Consider the following 17,368-nt stretch of genomic DNA (forward strand, 5'->3'; position numbering starts at 1 on the left):
ACTGAGTTATTCTTCCTTTTTGCTGCCACAACTCTCCTCCCTAGTTCCACATACAATGACACACAGAGGGAGAAACTGCACGTTGCATTTCATTAACTGTATAGTGCGTAGCTGAGGCTTATCTTTCCTCTCTCTCTCAACAATAAATGCACGTGGTTCTGATTTGGTTTGGGACCACTGCACACCGGGAGGGGGGGTTTAATGCGCGCGCATGCACACACGTGCACGCACTCCCCACAGGCACACCCCATTTGCTTCCTGCGCGCAAAGCGTGTCCCTACCACGGAGCTATGATCTTTTTGGACACTAAAAGTGAAGCTACAGCTCCTTGGCAGGACTTGTTGCGTCATCAACCTTTGGAAGGAAGCGGCGGCCAACATCTGTAAAAGGGGAAGTGCAGGAGTTTCCTGGATCATTTGAAGCAAACTGTTGCTCACGCAGCAAGAGGGGGAGAGGCCACATCAGAGACACCAGGTACACGGGATGTGGCCGTAGGGCGGAGGAATCCTGCCCCACTGCAAGGGCTGACATACAAGATATGGGAGACTCTGGGACTGTCTATATGCAGTGCTTGTGTCCTGGGGTCACATTGAATTCATATGAAATGTGTGTCTATGTGTGTTGGGCGGGGCGGGGCAGGGCGGGGGGATCCAAGCAGAGAAGAATTGAGGGGTTGAAATAAACTTTTGCTTACTTGTTGCTTTTCACTCATAACTTCCCCCAAAGTGGGTTGTAAGCAAATTATCTGCTGCAGATTCCAGCAGGCTGTACTGAGGGAGATGGGAGGGAAAGCGGGGCCTTCCTACCAGCCCTGCTAAAAGACTTATTTATTCCCTCTTCCCTCCCTATCTCCTTTTCCTTATGTGTCATGTCTTCTTAGATGGTAAGCCTGTGGGCAGGACTGTCTTGTTTTACTGATTGCAGGTAAACCACTCTGGGAGCTGTTTTGGCTGAGGAGCGGGATAAAAAAATACTTTAAATAAATAACAAGACAAAAGAACAGCAGGAAGACAGGAGGTTTTCACATCCCACTGTGCTTTCACCCCCATTTTACAAGAATTCAGCAGCGGCCTGTACTGAACACAAAAGAGCCACCTCCCTCTCTTTGCCTGTAATTCATCTCTCCTCCTTTGCCTGTGATTCCCGCACACCGACCTCATCTGGAGTGCTTCCAGGTATGCACAATTGCACAATTTTATTGCACAATTGCACTGCCTCGTTCACAGAATTGTACAGTGGGGTCCAGATGTCATCATCTTCAACTTGTGGGCCTCTTGTGTTTTCCCACTGCTTCTTCTGTCTTTTCCTACCAGAAAAAAATCCATTGAGGAAAGAAAAGGGGGAATTGCTGCCCAGTGCCTTTAGATTGTTAGCACTAGGAGCCCTCCATCTTGAAGCACCCCAAGACAGAGGATGACCAAAACAATGTGAAGAACTTGTGGGGGGGGCATGCTGACAGAAGGGAGAACTCACAATTCAGGACGAAGCAGTGGGGGCTGGTAGCTCTGATGTCAAGGGGCGGTGAATTTGTTAGAGCAATACAACAATGGAACCAATGACCTAGGGAGGCGGTGGGCACACTGGAGGCCTTCAAGATGAGGCTGGACAGCCATCTGTCGGGGATGCTCTGATATGGATTCTTGCATTGAGCAGGGGGTTGGACTCAGTGGCCTTGTAGGCCCCTTCCAACGCTACTGTTCTATGATTCCATGAATCCACTCTGGGTTTCAGTCAGAACCAATCAGAACTCTAAAGGAGCTACCCAAGGTGTGGAGCTATCCCTTGGATAGCTCCTTTAGAGATTCACTGCCCCACTGACATCGGAGCCACCAGCCTCCATTGCCTCCCACATCTCACAAATGCAAATAGGGGCATTCTTGTGTACTAGTAACACCCCTGTGGTCACTCCAGGGATGACTATCCGACCTCTGCCCCGTTGCATGCTGCTAAGCTCCAAACAAAAGCATTTGAGGAGAAACTGGAGAACAGATGTAGATCTTGATTTTCTACTTGCTTGTATTTAAGTGAGCTAGGCATCTCCTGCAAAATGTAATAAAATCAAGAGTTCTGAAATATGTGTCTAGTATCCCCAACTACCACCCTGGATGCAACAGGGCATAGTATGCCTGCTGGAGCCCTGTGCTAACTGCTCACATAGAAGCACAGGAAGCTGCCTTATACTGAGTCAGACTATTTGGTCTATCTAGCCCAGTATCAACAACACTGACTGGCAGCAGCTCTCCAGGGTTTTAGGCAGGAGTTTTCCAGTCAGACCTGGAGATGCCGGGATTGAACCAGGGACCTTCTACATGCAGAACAGGTACTCTGCCTCTGAGCAACAGTACATGGCCCACCCATCTCGTCTGCCTCCCGTATGTGAGACCGACCACAACTCTTTACCGTTTACAAAATGTACAGATGCTCAGTCTCACAGCAGATCTAGTGCAATTATTATAGCGTGGTGGCAACTTGGGGAGGACCCACAAATGGGCTCCTTTGGCTGCTGAGGCAGCGCTCTCCTGTTTTGTAAGGCAGGAATACTACTCTCTTTCCTCAGTAGGACACTATATTCCCCCATAGATATCAGGCAACCCTTGTCTACAGGGCAATCGTGTCGGAGTGGGTGATACGTCACAGGTTGGACGATGCCATGTAGAATGGCCACTTATGCATCTCCAAAAAGAGGAAGTGTGTTAGCAAAGAAGAGGACACCCATTTGCGTTTTATATATAGGATTGGCTCCAGATGTACACTGGATCAACTGCACTGGCAGAAGAGGAATTCCTCACCTTCTCCTTCCCACGGCAGCCCCTCCATCCCCCTGAAAATGCTACACCGAGAGTTGGGAGACCCTGCTGAATGGGATAAGCTGTGGCATGTGGGGGGGGGGATCCTCCGAAATTGAGCAGAGGGACCTACCATGAGTGCAGCCTTTGCAGAAGGTTCCTTCCTCTTGCAGAATGTAGAACTAGGGCGGTGCACCGCTTTAGCCCGAAGCCTGAGCTCCGAGTCGAAGTGTGGCACTTCGGGCCTTTTCGGGCCACCTTCGAGGTGAGGGGGCACAAAGCAACATGAAATGGGTTGGGTCGCTATGAAGTGCTTTGGTGTGACCCAGAAGCCCAGCCCAGCCACACTGCTGCCCAGCCCCCAGCTCCTACCTGGGCCCTCTGGATGTGTGCCAGCAGCCATCTTGTTGTGGCGTGGGGAGCCATTTTAAAAATGGTGACTCCCTCTACTTCTGGAAATAGATCTGGCAGGATCTATTTCCAGAGATGCAGGGAGTTGCCATTTAAAAAATGGCTTCCCTGCGCCGGAACAACAAGGGGGCTGCCGGCACATGTCCAGAGGGCCCAGGAGCTGGTGGCGGCCGCTCTCCTGGTGGGCAGGGTGGTGGCTACAGGCCCCCCCCCCCCCCGGAACAACAAGGCGACTGGCAGTGTATGTTCAAGGGCCCAGGTAAGGAGCTGAGGGCTGGCAGCGCATCGAGCGGGGGCAAAGCGGGATTCGGATGCCTGAATCCCGCTTTAACTCCAGAGCCAAAGCAAGTTGGGGAGGGGGGAGCTGAATCAGCCCAAAGAGAATCGGTCCTGGTTTAGAAGCCCTGAAGCAGCCTCTGAGGCAGATCGGGGGTCCATGCACAGCCCTATGCAGAGCCTGGATCCAACCCATGCAAATGTAGACATGATTACTATAATTTAAATAGAAATGCATCTCACCGTAGCGGGAAGACTGACCAGGTGAGCTGTGTGCCTGCTCAGTCTGGTGGCTGGATACTAACAATTGATGGGCAACTTCATGTCCCCTGCTGGCTCTCTCTGCTTCTGGCCTTTGACTTTAAACCGGATTTGGATTGGATATCCCATCAAATGGAGGGCACCTTCATGTAGAGGACTTTCCTCTGACAGCGCTTGAAATGGAGGACTGTCCTCTGTAAAGCAGGACACCTGGCCACTCAGACTCTTTGGACCCTTTCCCCCTTCTCCCGTTGACTTGTGCACCTCCATGGTTGGCAACCTGCACAGAAAATGTCTGATGTGCTGTAGGTGGTATTAGTGACACTGAGAACACACGGGGTAGCTCCCTGTTTTGGGTTTTTGCTTCTTCAACTGGCTGCCATTGCAAATTCAGAATTGTGTGCCCAAGAACACAGTTGTAGTCAGTTCAGCTTCAAATATATTTTTGAGGGGGAAAGTGATTTCTGTAGTTAGCAAAAAGTAACTTCCCCCAAATCTTCTTCCCCCATGAACCTCATCCTCTGCTAGTACCTGTGTAGTTGTTTGTGTAGGACATCCAGAGTAAAGATATTTAAAATAAGAGCGACTCTGTGCAGTTGTGCGCAGGTATGAAGATCTGTAGGCACACAGTGAAAGAAAAGCTTTGGCTATTGGGCTGTATAGAAATGCGATAAATACATAAATATCAGCATGTGCTATTGTGCGCAGCTGTGCAGCTGTGTACTGGAAACTTTCTCTCCCTGCCCCCATTTCGAAAGAACAGATTACCCAAATGGAAGCAAATGGCGACTGTTACTCCCCCTACATTTCCAGTGCTTCCCTTTTGAGCTTTTCTCTGCTTTGCTCACGGTGTCTTGCAGTTATGGACATCGTGGAGGGCATTCTGACAGCTGCACAAGTCATCTACGGCCAATGCCAGCGAATGAAGGGCTGCAAGAAGCAGAGAGAGCGTCTTGTGGAACGTATGGAGATCCTGATGAGGCCCATCAAGCACCTCCAGGCAGGATCTACCAAAGACCTGTCCTCCGACCTGACATGCATACTGCAGAAAATGCTGGACCTCATGAAAGAAACCCAGAAACTGTTTGACAAGTATGAGGGCCAGACCTGTCTACAGAAAATGGTGAAGGCTGGGAACATGCTGGAGAAGTTTGCAGACAAGAATGAGCGCTTTGGCAATTTTGGCCAAGCACTCTTGCTGCAGTTGCAAGCGGAGCAGAGGATCCTAGCACGTTTTGAGAAGTGTGTTGTGAGTAAGGAAGGCAGCCAAGACCTTGCAGAGGACAAGGTCTCCTGGAAGGAGATGCTCAAAGGTGCTTCCATGTTTTATGAAAAAAAAAAAATCCCTATGAGGACAGGGGAGTGGGAGGGGGGCAGGAAAGAAGGGAGGAAGCTGGCCAACATGGGTTGCCAGAGCAGCTGGCAGCCAGCCCAGGTAGAGGGACCTGGCGTCAGTTAGTGCCCTAACAAATTCATTGTGGCATAAGCTTTCGTAGACACTATCTGCTTCGTTAGATAGTTGAAGTGTTAATCTCAGGATGGATCCAGAAGCTGCTTTCCACGAGAGGAAGGTCTCTGCTTGTGGAAGGTCCTGCAGCCCTATTTTGGGGGATGCCCCCTCCACCCACATCACAGCTCATCCCATTTTGAATGGGATCTCACACAACATGCTAATCCACACTCAGTGGCTGAGTATGGGTTGTTTGTTGAACTGTGGGTTAGTGTGTTGTCTGAACACAGCCAGGGTGGCTTGTTAACCATGCAGTGTGGCTTATTTTCTCGAACAAGCCATCTTGAGAACCCATGCTTTGTTGTTGGGTTGTTCAGGGTGGTTAAGAAGCCACACTGCATGCTTAACAAGCCACCCTGGCTGCATTCAGACAACACGATAACCCATCTTACAGAAAACGTGCTACATTCAAACAACACATTAACCCATGGTTCAACAAACAACCCATGGTTCAGAACAACCCACACTCAACCACTGAGTATGGGGTAGCATGTCGTACGAACAGCCCCCTAGCATTTTCAAAGGATGGAGGGGCTGCTGTGGGAAGGAGAGGATGGGGAATTCTACTTCCATCAGTGTAGTTGATCCAGTGCAAATCTGGATACAATCCCTCAAATTGGCAGATTTACATACACATGCTAGGTGGAAGGGTGGGGGGATTGTAAACTGTGAGGTCATTGAGAACTGAAATACAGAAAGTATAGATAGTGATAATGAAGGTAATTATCACTGTCTGTACTTTCTGCATTTTAATTCCTTCTGACCTCACAGTATACAATCCCCCCACCCCAAACCATGTGTACATATAGCTGTCACTCAGGATAATATTTCATGCATCTGAGGAAGCAGACTGTAGTCCAGGAAAGCTTATGCCAGAATAAATCTGTTTGGCTTTAAGGTGCCACAAGACTCTGTTGTTTTTGCTACTACAGACTAACATGGCTATCACTCTTCAAGGGATTGTTTCAGGAGAACACTCCAGAAATGATAATGATGGGATGACACCATCTAAGACCTGATTGTGTAAATGGTCCCTTGGGTGTGCAATAACACAACAGATTACAAGGCAACAATAGTTCATTCTCCTCCTTCCTTGCACAAAGGCAGCAAAGAAATCAAGAATAGTGGAGTACAGGATACTAAGAACAAATGTGAAGAATATTTTGTTACTGATTTTTAAGGTTTTCTGTTCTCTTGAGTTTCCCAGTAGTTGATTATACTTGCATCCTTGTCTAGATTAAGGATGGGTGAGAATTTAATTTCAGTTTGGTTTTGATAAAAATTTACCAAAATTTGCAAAGTTCTCAATTTTCAGGGCAAAAAGATTGCGGACGCAATTGGGGAGAGTGGCAGGAGGTGTTGATGGCTGCCAAGATGGGTTGGCTCTGCTGGGTTCAGACATGCCAACCCATTGTGGGTTGAACAACCCCAAGAACAAGCCATAGGTTGTCAGGGTGGGTTACTGCCAAAATATATGCCACCCTGCAGGAAGTAGTCTGGGTACAGACGATGGTGGAGGGAGAAGAAGCCATGGTGGCTTATCCCCCTGCCCCTGCATGTGCCACGTGTACGACTGCTATTTGCATAATTCCCCACAATGCAGTGCGGGTGGGTGTGTTGTCTAAACCCAGTGCGCAGCATGGGGGGTGGGGGTAGCTTCGCACCCACTCTATAACCCACGACTTGCAGTAGGGGTTTTAGGATGGGTACAAAGCCACCCCTGCCGTCCAGTCCACCGGATTTGGACAACACGCCCACTTGCACTGCATTGTGGGGAATTATGCAAATGGAGGTCGTGCGCATGGTACGTGCGGGGGGAGAAGCCACCATGGCTTCTTCTCCCTATGCGATTGTCCAAACACCCCCATTGCGTGTTCAACCATGTTAGTGGCCAATTAGGGTTGCCACCTCTTTTTTCTGGCAGGCTCCTCATTTATTATTATTAATTATTAATTATTGTGTTTTAAACACCAAATAACCCTGAGGTGCACACCCTTAGGCTCCCGTTCATATGCATACCAAGTTTCAGGTCTCACAGTCCTGACGCTGTGGCGGAGACAGACACACTCCTCTTTTATTATTAGAGGAAGATACAATAAACTTCGAGGCTTACTATCCTGGTTATTTAAGCAGCATTAAAGCAGAGTGCCCTGGTTTGGACATAATGGGGAACTCTGGCTTAATGCAAGCTAGGAATGAGGCATTGAAGCCAGCATGTGGTGGGATGGGAGGGGTACAAGAGGAGATTGCAAGCCCAACATGCATTCCTGGTTTTGTAAACCACCCTTCAGTTCCTGCTTCAGTTCCTTGCTTATCCTTTGGGCGCAGCTACAACTCCTATTTCGGGACTTGGATACCCAAGGAAGCTACCCTGGGAACACACTCTGAGGCATTTTATGTGGCTAGAAGACCCCCACATCCTCTCCAGCATTGCAAAGGATTGTGGGAGGGATGTGCCTATGCCCTCTTTCATTGGCAACCTTAAAAATATGGCTAGCTGAGCACTTGAACATTTGGGCCAGCCCCAGGTGATGTTGGGCCTCCCTCTCTCCCTCTTCGGCTCTGTTTCCATGGCCCTATTCTTAACTCCCTTCCTTTCACTCTAGGGGAGGGGGCTGATCTTCACATCAGAATCACCGAGATAGACAAGAGCCTGATAACAAAGATGACTCCCGTGATGGAGATGAAGCATTACATACTATGCAAAGGAGAATATTACAAGTCCCCTGTGGCCATCAAAGTCTTCAAATACCCTGTGACCACCGACACAAAGTGAGGGTCTATGGGAAGGTCTGATGAACCTAATGAATCTCTCTCACTCCCTCGTTTTCACACATACGTGACAAATATGATGGCTGCTCCTGAAGGCTTCTTCTTTCTGCAGGAGTCTTTCTGTTCGGTCCATTGGAAAATAGCATCTCCATCGATTGTTCGGGCGTTCCCTGGCTGTTGTGCCTTCTCGCTCTGTCTCTCTCCCCCCCACCCCGAGGTTGAAATGCCTCTCCTAAGGCTTAGTTTGGCAGTAAGAGGCTTAAGCTATGCTATGCTGGTATTTTTGGCCCAGACTCTTTTGCTTTGGCCCCACCCACCACTGTCTGTAATTAGGTCATGAGGCCTTTCAACCTCTTAGAATGGGGAAAAAACTGCGCAAAATGACCAAACCATCAGCGGTCGGAGGAAATGGGGCATGGCCAGCTAGGAAACCAAGTGGCCCATTTTGGCTTGAGGTTCAACCACTGGCCCAGAGGGACCCAGTGTAAAAGAGTAAGTGCTCTACATAGCTTCCACCTACAACTCCAGTCAGCCCATCTGCATTCCCACCCTGTCAGCACCTGTCATGCCCCCATGGAGGAATCGTACTCTGAGGAGGAGCTAGAACTCCCAGTAACAATGCCAAGGAGCCACCCATGTCAGGAAACTTGGGGCAGCCTGGGCCCTCAGGGGAGGTCACTGCTAGTTTGTCCCGCAGGAGGAGGGGAGTTCCGCCTCTGAGGCAGAGGCTGGGTGATCGCCTAGCCCCTGACAGCATCACTGCCTCAAGAGGCAGGCCAATAGGGCTCCTCTGAGAAGACGTGCTTGATTACTAAGGATTCCTGAGGAAGAAAGAACTCCTTGGGAGCAAGGCCCTCCTTCCCAGAATAACTTTTGCCAGAGGTCCTGTAACTCACTGCAGCTGAGCCCTGGGTGGGGCTCAGAAAGCTCTGGCTATGTAAGCCTTGAGCTTTAGCCTAACCAGTACTGTAACAACATTTTTTCTGCTCCAGTGCCTTGCTTGTGTCATTGACCTTCTGTGCTACTGATCCTTGGATTCCTGCTTGACTCTGCTTCTGGACTGTGTATTGTATCTGACAGCTTAACTGTGCTTTGACCTTTGCTTGAATCTTGACTGCTCCTGCCTTGCACCCATACTGGACTGAAACCTTTGTGCCTGTTTGCCTGTTTTGTTGCCTTGCCTTCTGGATTGCCCCATGATTTGCTCTAATGCGGACTCTGATTCAGCAATAGCAGGACAGGGCCCTTACAAATGTTGATCTCAGCCCTACCATGGAAGGTCAGCTTACTTATACACCCCCTACCCCCCATGCTGGCCTGACAGGATGGCAAGATTTAGTGGAGAGGCTTTCAGCCTCATGCCACAGACTAACCCCTCTGTTGCCTCCCCCAGGAAGGTGAGGAAAATCTTTTCAGATGAGATCAGAACCTTGAAGAGGCTTGAGTCCCCCTACATCCTTCGTATGTATGGAATCTGTATAGATGAGAGTGGTGAGTCCTTGTCTCGATGTGTGTTGTTTGGGAGTGAGAGGCTTGCATGGACCATAGTGCAGGCTGCAAGACTCTTTCTCCCAAGTATCTGGGTCCTGTTTATGAAGATCACTTGCTCTTGCTCTCTGTTCCCAGAGGAAAAGGCAGCTCTGGGATCAGACAGCAGTGGGTCCTGAGAGCTGTCAAGTGGAGCATTAAGCTTCTGTGGCACAACTTAGTTCTGACCAAAGGTGTGATGGCATTCAAGGACAGCAGCCAGAAGGGAGACAGACCAGAGCAGGTCAGGTGAAAGTTCCTGATCCATACAATCCCCCAGGCTGGGGATGGCTGCTATTGGGGCTTCCTGATCAGGCTTGTTCTCTGATCTGAGCAATGTATTCAAGCAGGTCTTTGGCATCTCAGTGGGTCTGTTGGGGTAGGGGGTGTTTTTATTCTGTTATTGTTGCGTTTCCAATGCATTTGTTTTAGTGTTGCTTCAAGCAAGTTTTTATTTATCTATGATTGCAAGCTGCTTTGAGTGCCATTTTCTTGGAAGAAAGGCAGGGTGCAAATCAAATCAATAAACAAACTTGGAGGCTTTGTTCCTGCAGTGGGCTAAGGCCTTCCCGTGGCTTTTTGGCCTGCACTCTGTCTGCACTTGGATTGATGGGGCCAGACCCTTTTCTTAGTAAACCCCCTAGCCCTGAGGGGAAAACATGCCCTTTTACACATCTCATGAGCATGACATGGGGCTGGAAACTGTCCACTTTGTCCTTTAGCAGCAGGACACAATGTCAAGGATGTAGGTCCCCCCTCCCTCTGTTGTCTATAGACTTTCAGGGGGCTTTTTGGATTGTGCCTCACCCCTAACTTGACTGAAGCAGAAGCTGACAACTGATGCAACCAAATCTGTCTCTTAACCTCTGTCTCTTAATATTTGTCTGTCTCTTAATATTAAAAATCTTAATATTAAAAATCTGTCTCTTAATATTAAAATTATCATTTTAATATGTGCCTGGAAGGACTATTGGGCAACTCAGGGAGTCAGAGAGGTGCCACCATAACTGTGGTCACGGGCAGGGGGAGGTATGGCGTTGGGGGATTAACAGGCCAGCTGAGGAGAAGAGGGGCTAGACACCTTACAGCTGTCCCCTCTTCTGGTTCTTCCCCCAACCTGATGGTTCCTTACCAGTCTGCCCTCGGGTCTGGTGGTGCTGCTGTTGAATGCCAGGTCGGCCCAAAATAAGACCTCCCTCATCCATGATTTGATTGTGGATGAGGGGGCTGACCTGGCATGTATTACTGAGACCTGGGTGGGGGAACTGGGAGGGGTCACTCTCTCCCAGCTGTGCCCTCCTGGGTACTCGGTGCAGCACCAACACCGACTTGAGGGTCGGGGAGGGGGGATTGCCGTGGTCTATAGGAATTCAATCTTCCTCTCCAGGCTTCCTGCTCATTCGAGTGCAGATCTTGAGTGTTTGTACCTTGTGTTGGGTATCCGGGACAGATTAGGGATTCTGTTGGTGTACCGCCCACCCCGCTGCCCATCAGACTCCCTGCCTGAGCTGACAGAGGTGGTCTTGGACTTGGTGTTGAGGACCCCCAGGATGATGGTCCTGGGGGATCTCAACTTCCATGCTGAGGCCGCTGTATCCGGGGCGGCTCAGGACTTCATGGCTGCCATGACAACCATGGGGCTGTCCCAACATGTCATCGGCCCAACGCATATAAAAGGACACACGCTTGATCTGGTTTTCTCGACTGGGCAGGAGGATGGTGATCTGAAAGTGGAGGAATTAACATCTGTCCCTTTGTCATGGTCAGATCACTTCCTGCTGAGGTTTAGACTTCTGGCGGCCTTTCCCCTCTGCAAGGGTGGGGGACCTATTAAAATGGTCCGCCCCCGGAGATTAATGGATTCCGATGGATTCCAGAGGGCTCTGGGGGATTTTCCTGCTGGTATGGCTGGTGCTCCTGTCGAAGCCCAGGTCGCTCTGTGGAATGCAGAGATGACTCGGGCGGTTGACACGATCGCGCCCAAGCGCCCTCTCCCTCTGAGCAGAGCCCGGCCAGCTCCTTGGTATACACCTGAGCTGAGGGCAATGAAGCAAGAGGGGAGACAGCTAGAACGCAGGTGGAGGAAAACTCGTGCTGAGTCTGACCGAACACAGGTAAGAGCCCACTATCGATCCTACTCTGTGGCGGTGAGGGTGGCAAAGAGGCAGTTCTTTTCCACCAGCATTGCATCTTCTCAGTGTCGTCCAGCGGAGCTTTTCCAAGTGGTTCGCGGCCTGTTACATTCTGGGCCAGGGAGAGAGACGGTGGAACCCTCGGTAGCACGCTGTGACAAGTTTGCACGGCACTTTGAGGATAAAGTCGCTCAGATTCGTCATGAATTGGACACCACCATTAATGCAGTTCCATTGGTAGAGGCGTTCAGAGCACCGTCTGGTCCAGTTTTATTGGATGAGTTTCAGTTACTGAGGCCTGAGGATGCGGACAAGGTGCTTGGCCAAGTTCGATCGACCACTTGTGTGCTTGACCCTTGCCCTTCATGGCTTATTAAATCAAACAAGGAGGGGTTGTCCGGCTGGGTCCAGGAGGTTGTAAATTCCTCCTTGAGAGAGGGAGTGGTGCCTGCTGCTTTAAAAGAGGCAGTAATTAGACCACTCCTGAAAAAGCCTAACCTGGACCCAGAGGATGTTAACAATTATAGGCCAGTGGCCAACATCCCCTTCCTGGGCAAGGTGCTTGAGCGGGTGGTTGTAGGACAGCTCCAGGCACTGTTGAATGAAACGGATTATCTAGATCCATTTCAATCGGGCTTCAGGCCTGGTTTTGGAACGGAAACTGCCTTGGTCGCCCTGTGGGATGACCTCTGCCGGGAGAGGGACAGGGGGAGTGCGACCCTGTTGATTCTCCTGGACCTCTCAGCAGCTTTCAATACCATCGACCATGGTACCCTTCTGAATAGGTTGTCTGGGTTGGGAGTTGGAGGCACTGCACTACAGTGGTTCCGCTCCTACTTGGATGGCCGATTCCAGAAGGTGGTGCTGGGGGATTATTGCTCTGTGCCATGGCAATTGTGCCATGGGGTTTCACAGGGCTCTATTCTATCCCCCATGCTGTTTAACATCTACATGAAACCGCTGGGGGAGGTTATCCGGAGGTGTGGGCTGAGGTGCCATCAATATGCGGATGACACCCAGCTCTACCTCTCTTTCTCATCAAAACCAGGTGAGGCAGTGGCTGTTCTGAACCAGTGCCTGGGCACAGTAATGGACTGGATGAAGGCCAATAAACTGAAACTCAATCCAGACAAGACGGAGGTACTGTTAGTGTGTGGTTCGTCTGCCTGGCTAGGTGATATTCAACCTGTTCTGGAGGGGGTTGCACTCCCCCTAAAGGATCAGGTTCGTAGTTTGGGGGTGCTCTTGGATCCAGAACTGTCACTTGAGGCACAGGTGAACTCAGTGGCACGGAGCACTTTTTATCAGCTTAGGCTGGTATACCAACTACGCCCTTATCTGGACAGAGATAGCCTAGCTACAGTTATCCATGCTCTGATAACTTCTCGTCTGGATTACTGCAATGCGTTATACGTGGGGCTGCCTTTGAAAACGGTCCGGAAACTTCAGCTGGTCCAAAATAGGGCAGCAAGATTGTTAACAGGGACTGGCCTGTGAGCTCATATTATGCCAGTACTTTTCCAGCTGCACTGGCTGCCAGTCCATTTCCGGGCCCGATTCAAAGTGCTGGTGTTAACATTTAAAGCCCTTAACGGCTTGGGGCCAGGTTACCTGAAGGATCGCCTCCTCCCATATGTGCCTCCCTGGACCTTAAGATCATCATCAGCGGCCCTTCTCCATGAGCCCCTGCCAAAGGAAGTGAGGCGGGTGGCTACTAGGAAGAGGGCTTTTTCTGTTGTGGCACCCCGCCTCTGGATGAGCTCCCTAGTGAGGTTCGCCAGGCGCCTACATTGTACTCCTTTCGGCGCCAGATGAAGACCTTTTTATTTTCCCAGGCATTTTAGCATTTTAGCTTTCTAAATTTTTATCTTTGCTGTTTTAAATCTGTATTTTAAACTCCTGTACTGCTGCTAGGTTTTATTGTGGTTGTATTGTTATATTGTGGTTTTAATGTTCTATATATTTTAAATTGTTTTATTGTGTGTTGTTTGGTTTTAATTTTTGTGAACCGCCCAGAGAGCTTCAGCTATTGGGCGGTATAGAAATGAAATAAATAAAATAAAATAAAATAAATAAACCTAGAGGAGGGCACACCTCAGGCTTGCGGGATCTATTTTGTGTTTATATTGGAATGTCATGATCCAAGACCCTGACCTCTTGTCCTCAGAGGCTGAGGCTCCTGAATTAATGCATCAAGGAGAGGGCTCGGTTATAGAAGGGCATCATGAGGTTCCCACCACCTTAGGACTTAGTTCTCCATGGAGGCCCCAGGGATCAGCTCCAATATATTCAGAGGAGGTCGCATTGCTGTCCTCAGATTCTGAAGGTACCACCACGCTGCAGCCATGTCTGTGTTCTTGCAACCTGAGGCTGCTGAAACACACCAGGCCCCTTTAAGGGAGAAGGGCTCCGTCAATAGGGAGGTGTGGCTAACCAACCTAAAGAAAGCCAAAACCATACTTAAGGCTCGGTCACAATCTGCTGCTTGTTGGAGCAACATACTGGCAAGCTTATCTGCATCACTCGGTGTCTTGTTCTGTGGTTCCTTGAGGCTCACAGGGGAAGTTGATAGCACATAAAGGCAGTTAGATCAAGGAAGGAAGCAAATAGGACATTGGATAGCTCAAGTGGGTCCTGCTGGCTAAAACTCTCTACTGCTAGGTCAATAGGAGGATGTTGTCCCAGCAGGAAGCTAACTGAAGTCTTATGTAGGCTGACATGACCTGTAGTGTGGTCAGTTTTGCCCTACCTGGAGGAACTGACTGGACTGCTAAAGGCCCCTCACCTGATTTTGCAGTCTAAGACTTCTGCAAGGTTGGGGAGATGGAGGCTGTGCCAGGGATTCATCGTCTGAGCCAGAGGATGATGGCGAGGCTGTGTCCTATGGCTGGGAGAGCCCTGGATAAGGCACTGACTGCACTCCCCCAAGGAAGTAGCCTGTGCCTCATCCTCATCTGCATCCTCTGCTGCATACTCTGAGGTCTGAGGGTCATGACAACTTGAGGTCTCATGGTTGCTGCTCTATATCCTGACTCTCTGGGAAATCCAACTCCTGCTTGTTCAGAAACCACTGACTTGCCCCAAGTCCTCTAGGTGAACTGTACCTCACTGTACCCAACAACGCCAGGCCCTCACTGCGACAACAGGGCTCACTGGCTGAAACACAACATGGAAACCAGAACCAGGCACAAAAAAGACATACACGTAGAACTAAAGAACAGGGTGCCTGTGAGCACATTCTGAGCCTAGGAATTTCTTTTTCAGTACAAGAAATACCAAACTGAGCTCACAGTCCTTTCACGCACAAGTCCACTCTTGGTCACCCTGAGCTTTCTTCATTTCAGCAGCCTAATTTAGGTGGGAAAAGTCATGTTGTTGCTATTGTTAAACAAGTGGGAGCCAGTAAGCTTTGCTGATCTATTGCAAATCACCCAGAGATCTACCAGCAGATCCTGACCTGCCTTCTGCCCATCCCTGTCTTAACCTATCCCATCCAGGAGTATGTCATGAAGCTGAAAACTGCTTGCTTCTAGATTTAGCACCATCACCCAAAGGCAAGGCTTGTTCATCAAGATGGAAAACCCAGAGGCTGCCTCAATTCACTGCGTATCTTCTTTGTGCTAGGCTCAATCCCGGAGTACTCCATCGTTGTGGAATATTGTGAAAAAGGCACCCTGAGGGAAGTTCTGAAGAAGGAACCTGACTTATCCTGGAAGATCCGCACAGAAATGGCATCGGATGCTGCTGCTGGACTGTACAGGTACAGTAGAGGACAAAGGCGAGTCCGTGGGTATTCCTGAGAGCCAAGTCAGACAGCCATTTTTAAGCAGAAAAGCCACCGCAACCTAACTTTCCCCCCTCATAGTCATGTGGCAGAACAGTCTTGCGAATGGGCTTCTGCGTGGTACGAATGCAAGCTGCCATTTCCAGAAAAAATGGAAACGTGACAAATCCAAACAAACGCTTTTCAGGACGCGATGACTTGTAATCTAACTGTATGGGAGCGCTACCATGACCATTGCCTATGTCACCGTCAAGGGAAGGTATTCTTTTTTGTCCCCGGATGCTTGAATAAATCTGCCCTGAATTATCCTTGTTAGGGCGACTGGTGCAGGGTTACTTAGCAGAAACTTGCGCCACGAGGCTTCTTGGGTTGCTCAAAGGATTGTTCAAAGTTCTTCCCAAAACAGCGAGAGTCATCACATAGGGATGACGATCGATATCATGCCTTTGGCCTAGTGGAGGTGCTTTCTCCGCTGTCTAAACAAATGTACATTTTTCTGCTGCAATTCAGTGGCTCATGTGGGCTAATGCAGAAATGTTTGGACTTGGAGGGTTGTTGCTGGGCTTGGGCCCTTGAGGTCCCAGCCCTGAATCTATTTCCCAGGGCCCCAAATGTCCATTGCTGCCAATGGAAGTATTTTTTTCCTTAGCATAATTGCCATGCAGTGGGCAATTTTGAAGGTGGGATTGCAGCCAGGGAGGGAAGGCTACTTCGACCTTACACACACACACACACACACACACACCAGTCTCTCCCTGCATGACAATTAAGCTTAGAAAAAACTGTTTCCATTGGTTTGGGATGTTCTGGGGCAGGGTGCAAATGAACTGAGGAATTTATTTTATGTGTAATTATTTGGATGAGAAATTAATTGGCTGGCTTTGCCTTCTGTGCAATTGAAATAAATCCTAGTAATTATTTCTGCATGTGCATGAATAGATATAAATCAACATATGCACTTTTTATGCAGACTTGTATCTTTTGGGCCTGGGCCCTGAATCTTTTCAAAGAATCATAGAATAATAGGGTTGAAACAGACCTATAAGGCCATCGAGTCCAACCCCCTGCTCAGTGCAGGAATCCAAGTCAGAGCATCCCCGACAGATGGCTGTCCAGCCTCATCTTGAATGCCTCCAGTGCATTCTGGAGCCCACCACCTCCCTAGGTAATGGGATCCATTGTCATATTGCTCTAACAGTCAGGACATTTTTCGTGATGTTCAGCCGGAACCTGGCTTCCTGTAACTTGAGCCCATTATTCCGTGTCCTGCATTCTGGGATGATCAAGAAGAGATCTTGGCCTTCCTCCCTGTGACAACCTTTCAAGTACTTCAAGAGCACTATCATATCTCCCCTCAGTCTTCTCTTCTCAAGGCTAAACATGCCCAGTTCTTTCAGTCTCTCTTCATGGGGCTTTGTTTCCAGTCCCCTGATCATCTTTGTTGCCCTCCTCTGAACCCTCTCCAGCTTGTCTGCATCCTTCTTAAAGTGTGGCGCCCAGAACCAGACATAGTACTCCAGATGAGGCCTAACCAGTGCTGAGTAGAGGGGAACTAGTACTTCCTGGGAATTGGAAGTTCTGCTTCTATTAATGCAGCCCAAAAGAGCATTTCCCTTTTTTGCAGCCACATCACATTGTTGGCTCATATTCAGCTTATGATCTACAACAATTCCAAGATCTTTCTCGCTTGTAGTCTTGTTGAGCCAAGTATCCCCCATCTTGTAATTGTGCATTTGATTTCTTTTTCCTAGGTGCCGAACTTGGCATTTATCCCTATTAAATCTCATTCTGTTGTTTTCTGCCCAGCGCTCCAGTCTATCCAGATCACTTTGAATTTTGTTTCTGTCTTCCAAAGTATTAGCTATCCCGCCCAATTTTGTGTCATCTGGAAATTGGATTCGCATTCCCC

General features: G+C 49.2%; 1 protein-coding gene across 2 annotated transcripts in view; it reads left to right on the plus strand.

Moving 5' to 3' along the window:
* The first annotated feature begins 273 nt into the window (after window positions 1–273).
* Window positions 274–17,368, plus strand: part of MLKL (mixed lineage kinase domain like pseudokinase) — a 31,477-nt gene continuing 14,382 nt past the window's right edge. The window contains exons 1-6 of one of the 2 annotated variants that reach the window (XM_084812195.1): window positions 274–474; window positions 881–1,175; window positions 4,595–5,047; window positions 7,851–8,016; window positions 9,410–9,507; window positions 15,300–15,435. In XM_084812195.1, the coding sequence (XP_084668321.1) occupies window positions 4,597–5,047; window positions 7,851–8,016; window positions 9,410–9,507; window positions 15,300–15,435 (851 nt within the window). In that variant the 5' untranslated portion in view covers window positions 274–474; window positions 881–1,175; window positions 4,595–4,596. Of the gene's footprint in view, window positions 475–509; window positions 607–880; window positions 1,176–4,594; window positions 5,048–7,850; window positions 8,017–9,409; window positions 9,508–15,299; window positions 15,436–17,368 lie in introns of those variants that run through there. The other variant, XM_084812196.1, reaches the window with a different exon arrangement.

The sequence above is a fragment of the Heloderma suspectum genome, chromosome 8 (genome assembly GCF_057233095.1).
Source record: "Heloderma suspectum isolate Gila_16-S chromosome 8, 16-S_ref, whole genome shotgun sequence".
NCBI lineage: Eukaryota > Metazoa > Chordata > Lepidosauria > Squamata > Helodermatidae > Heloderma > Heloderma suspectum.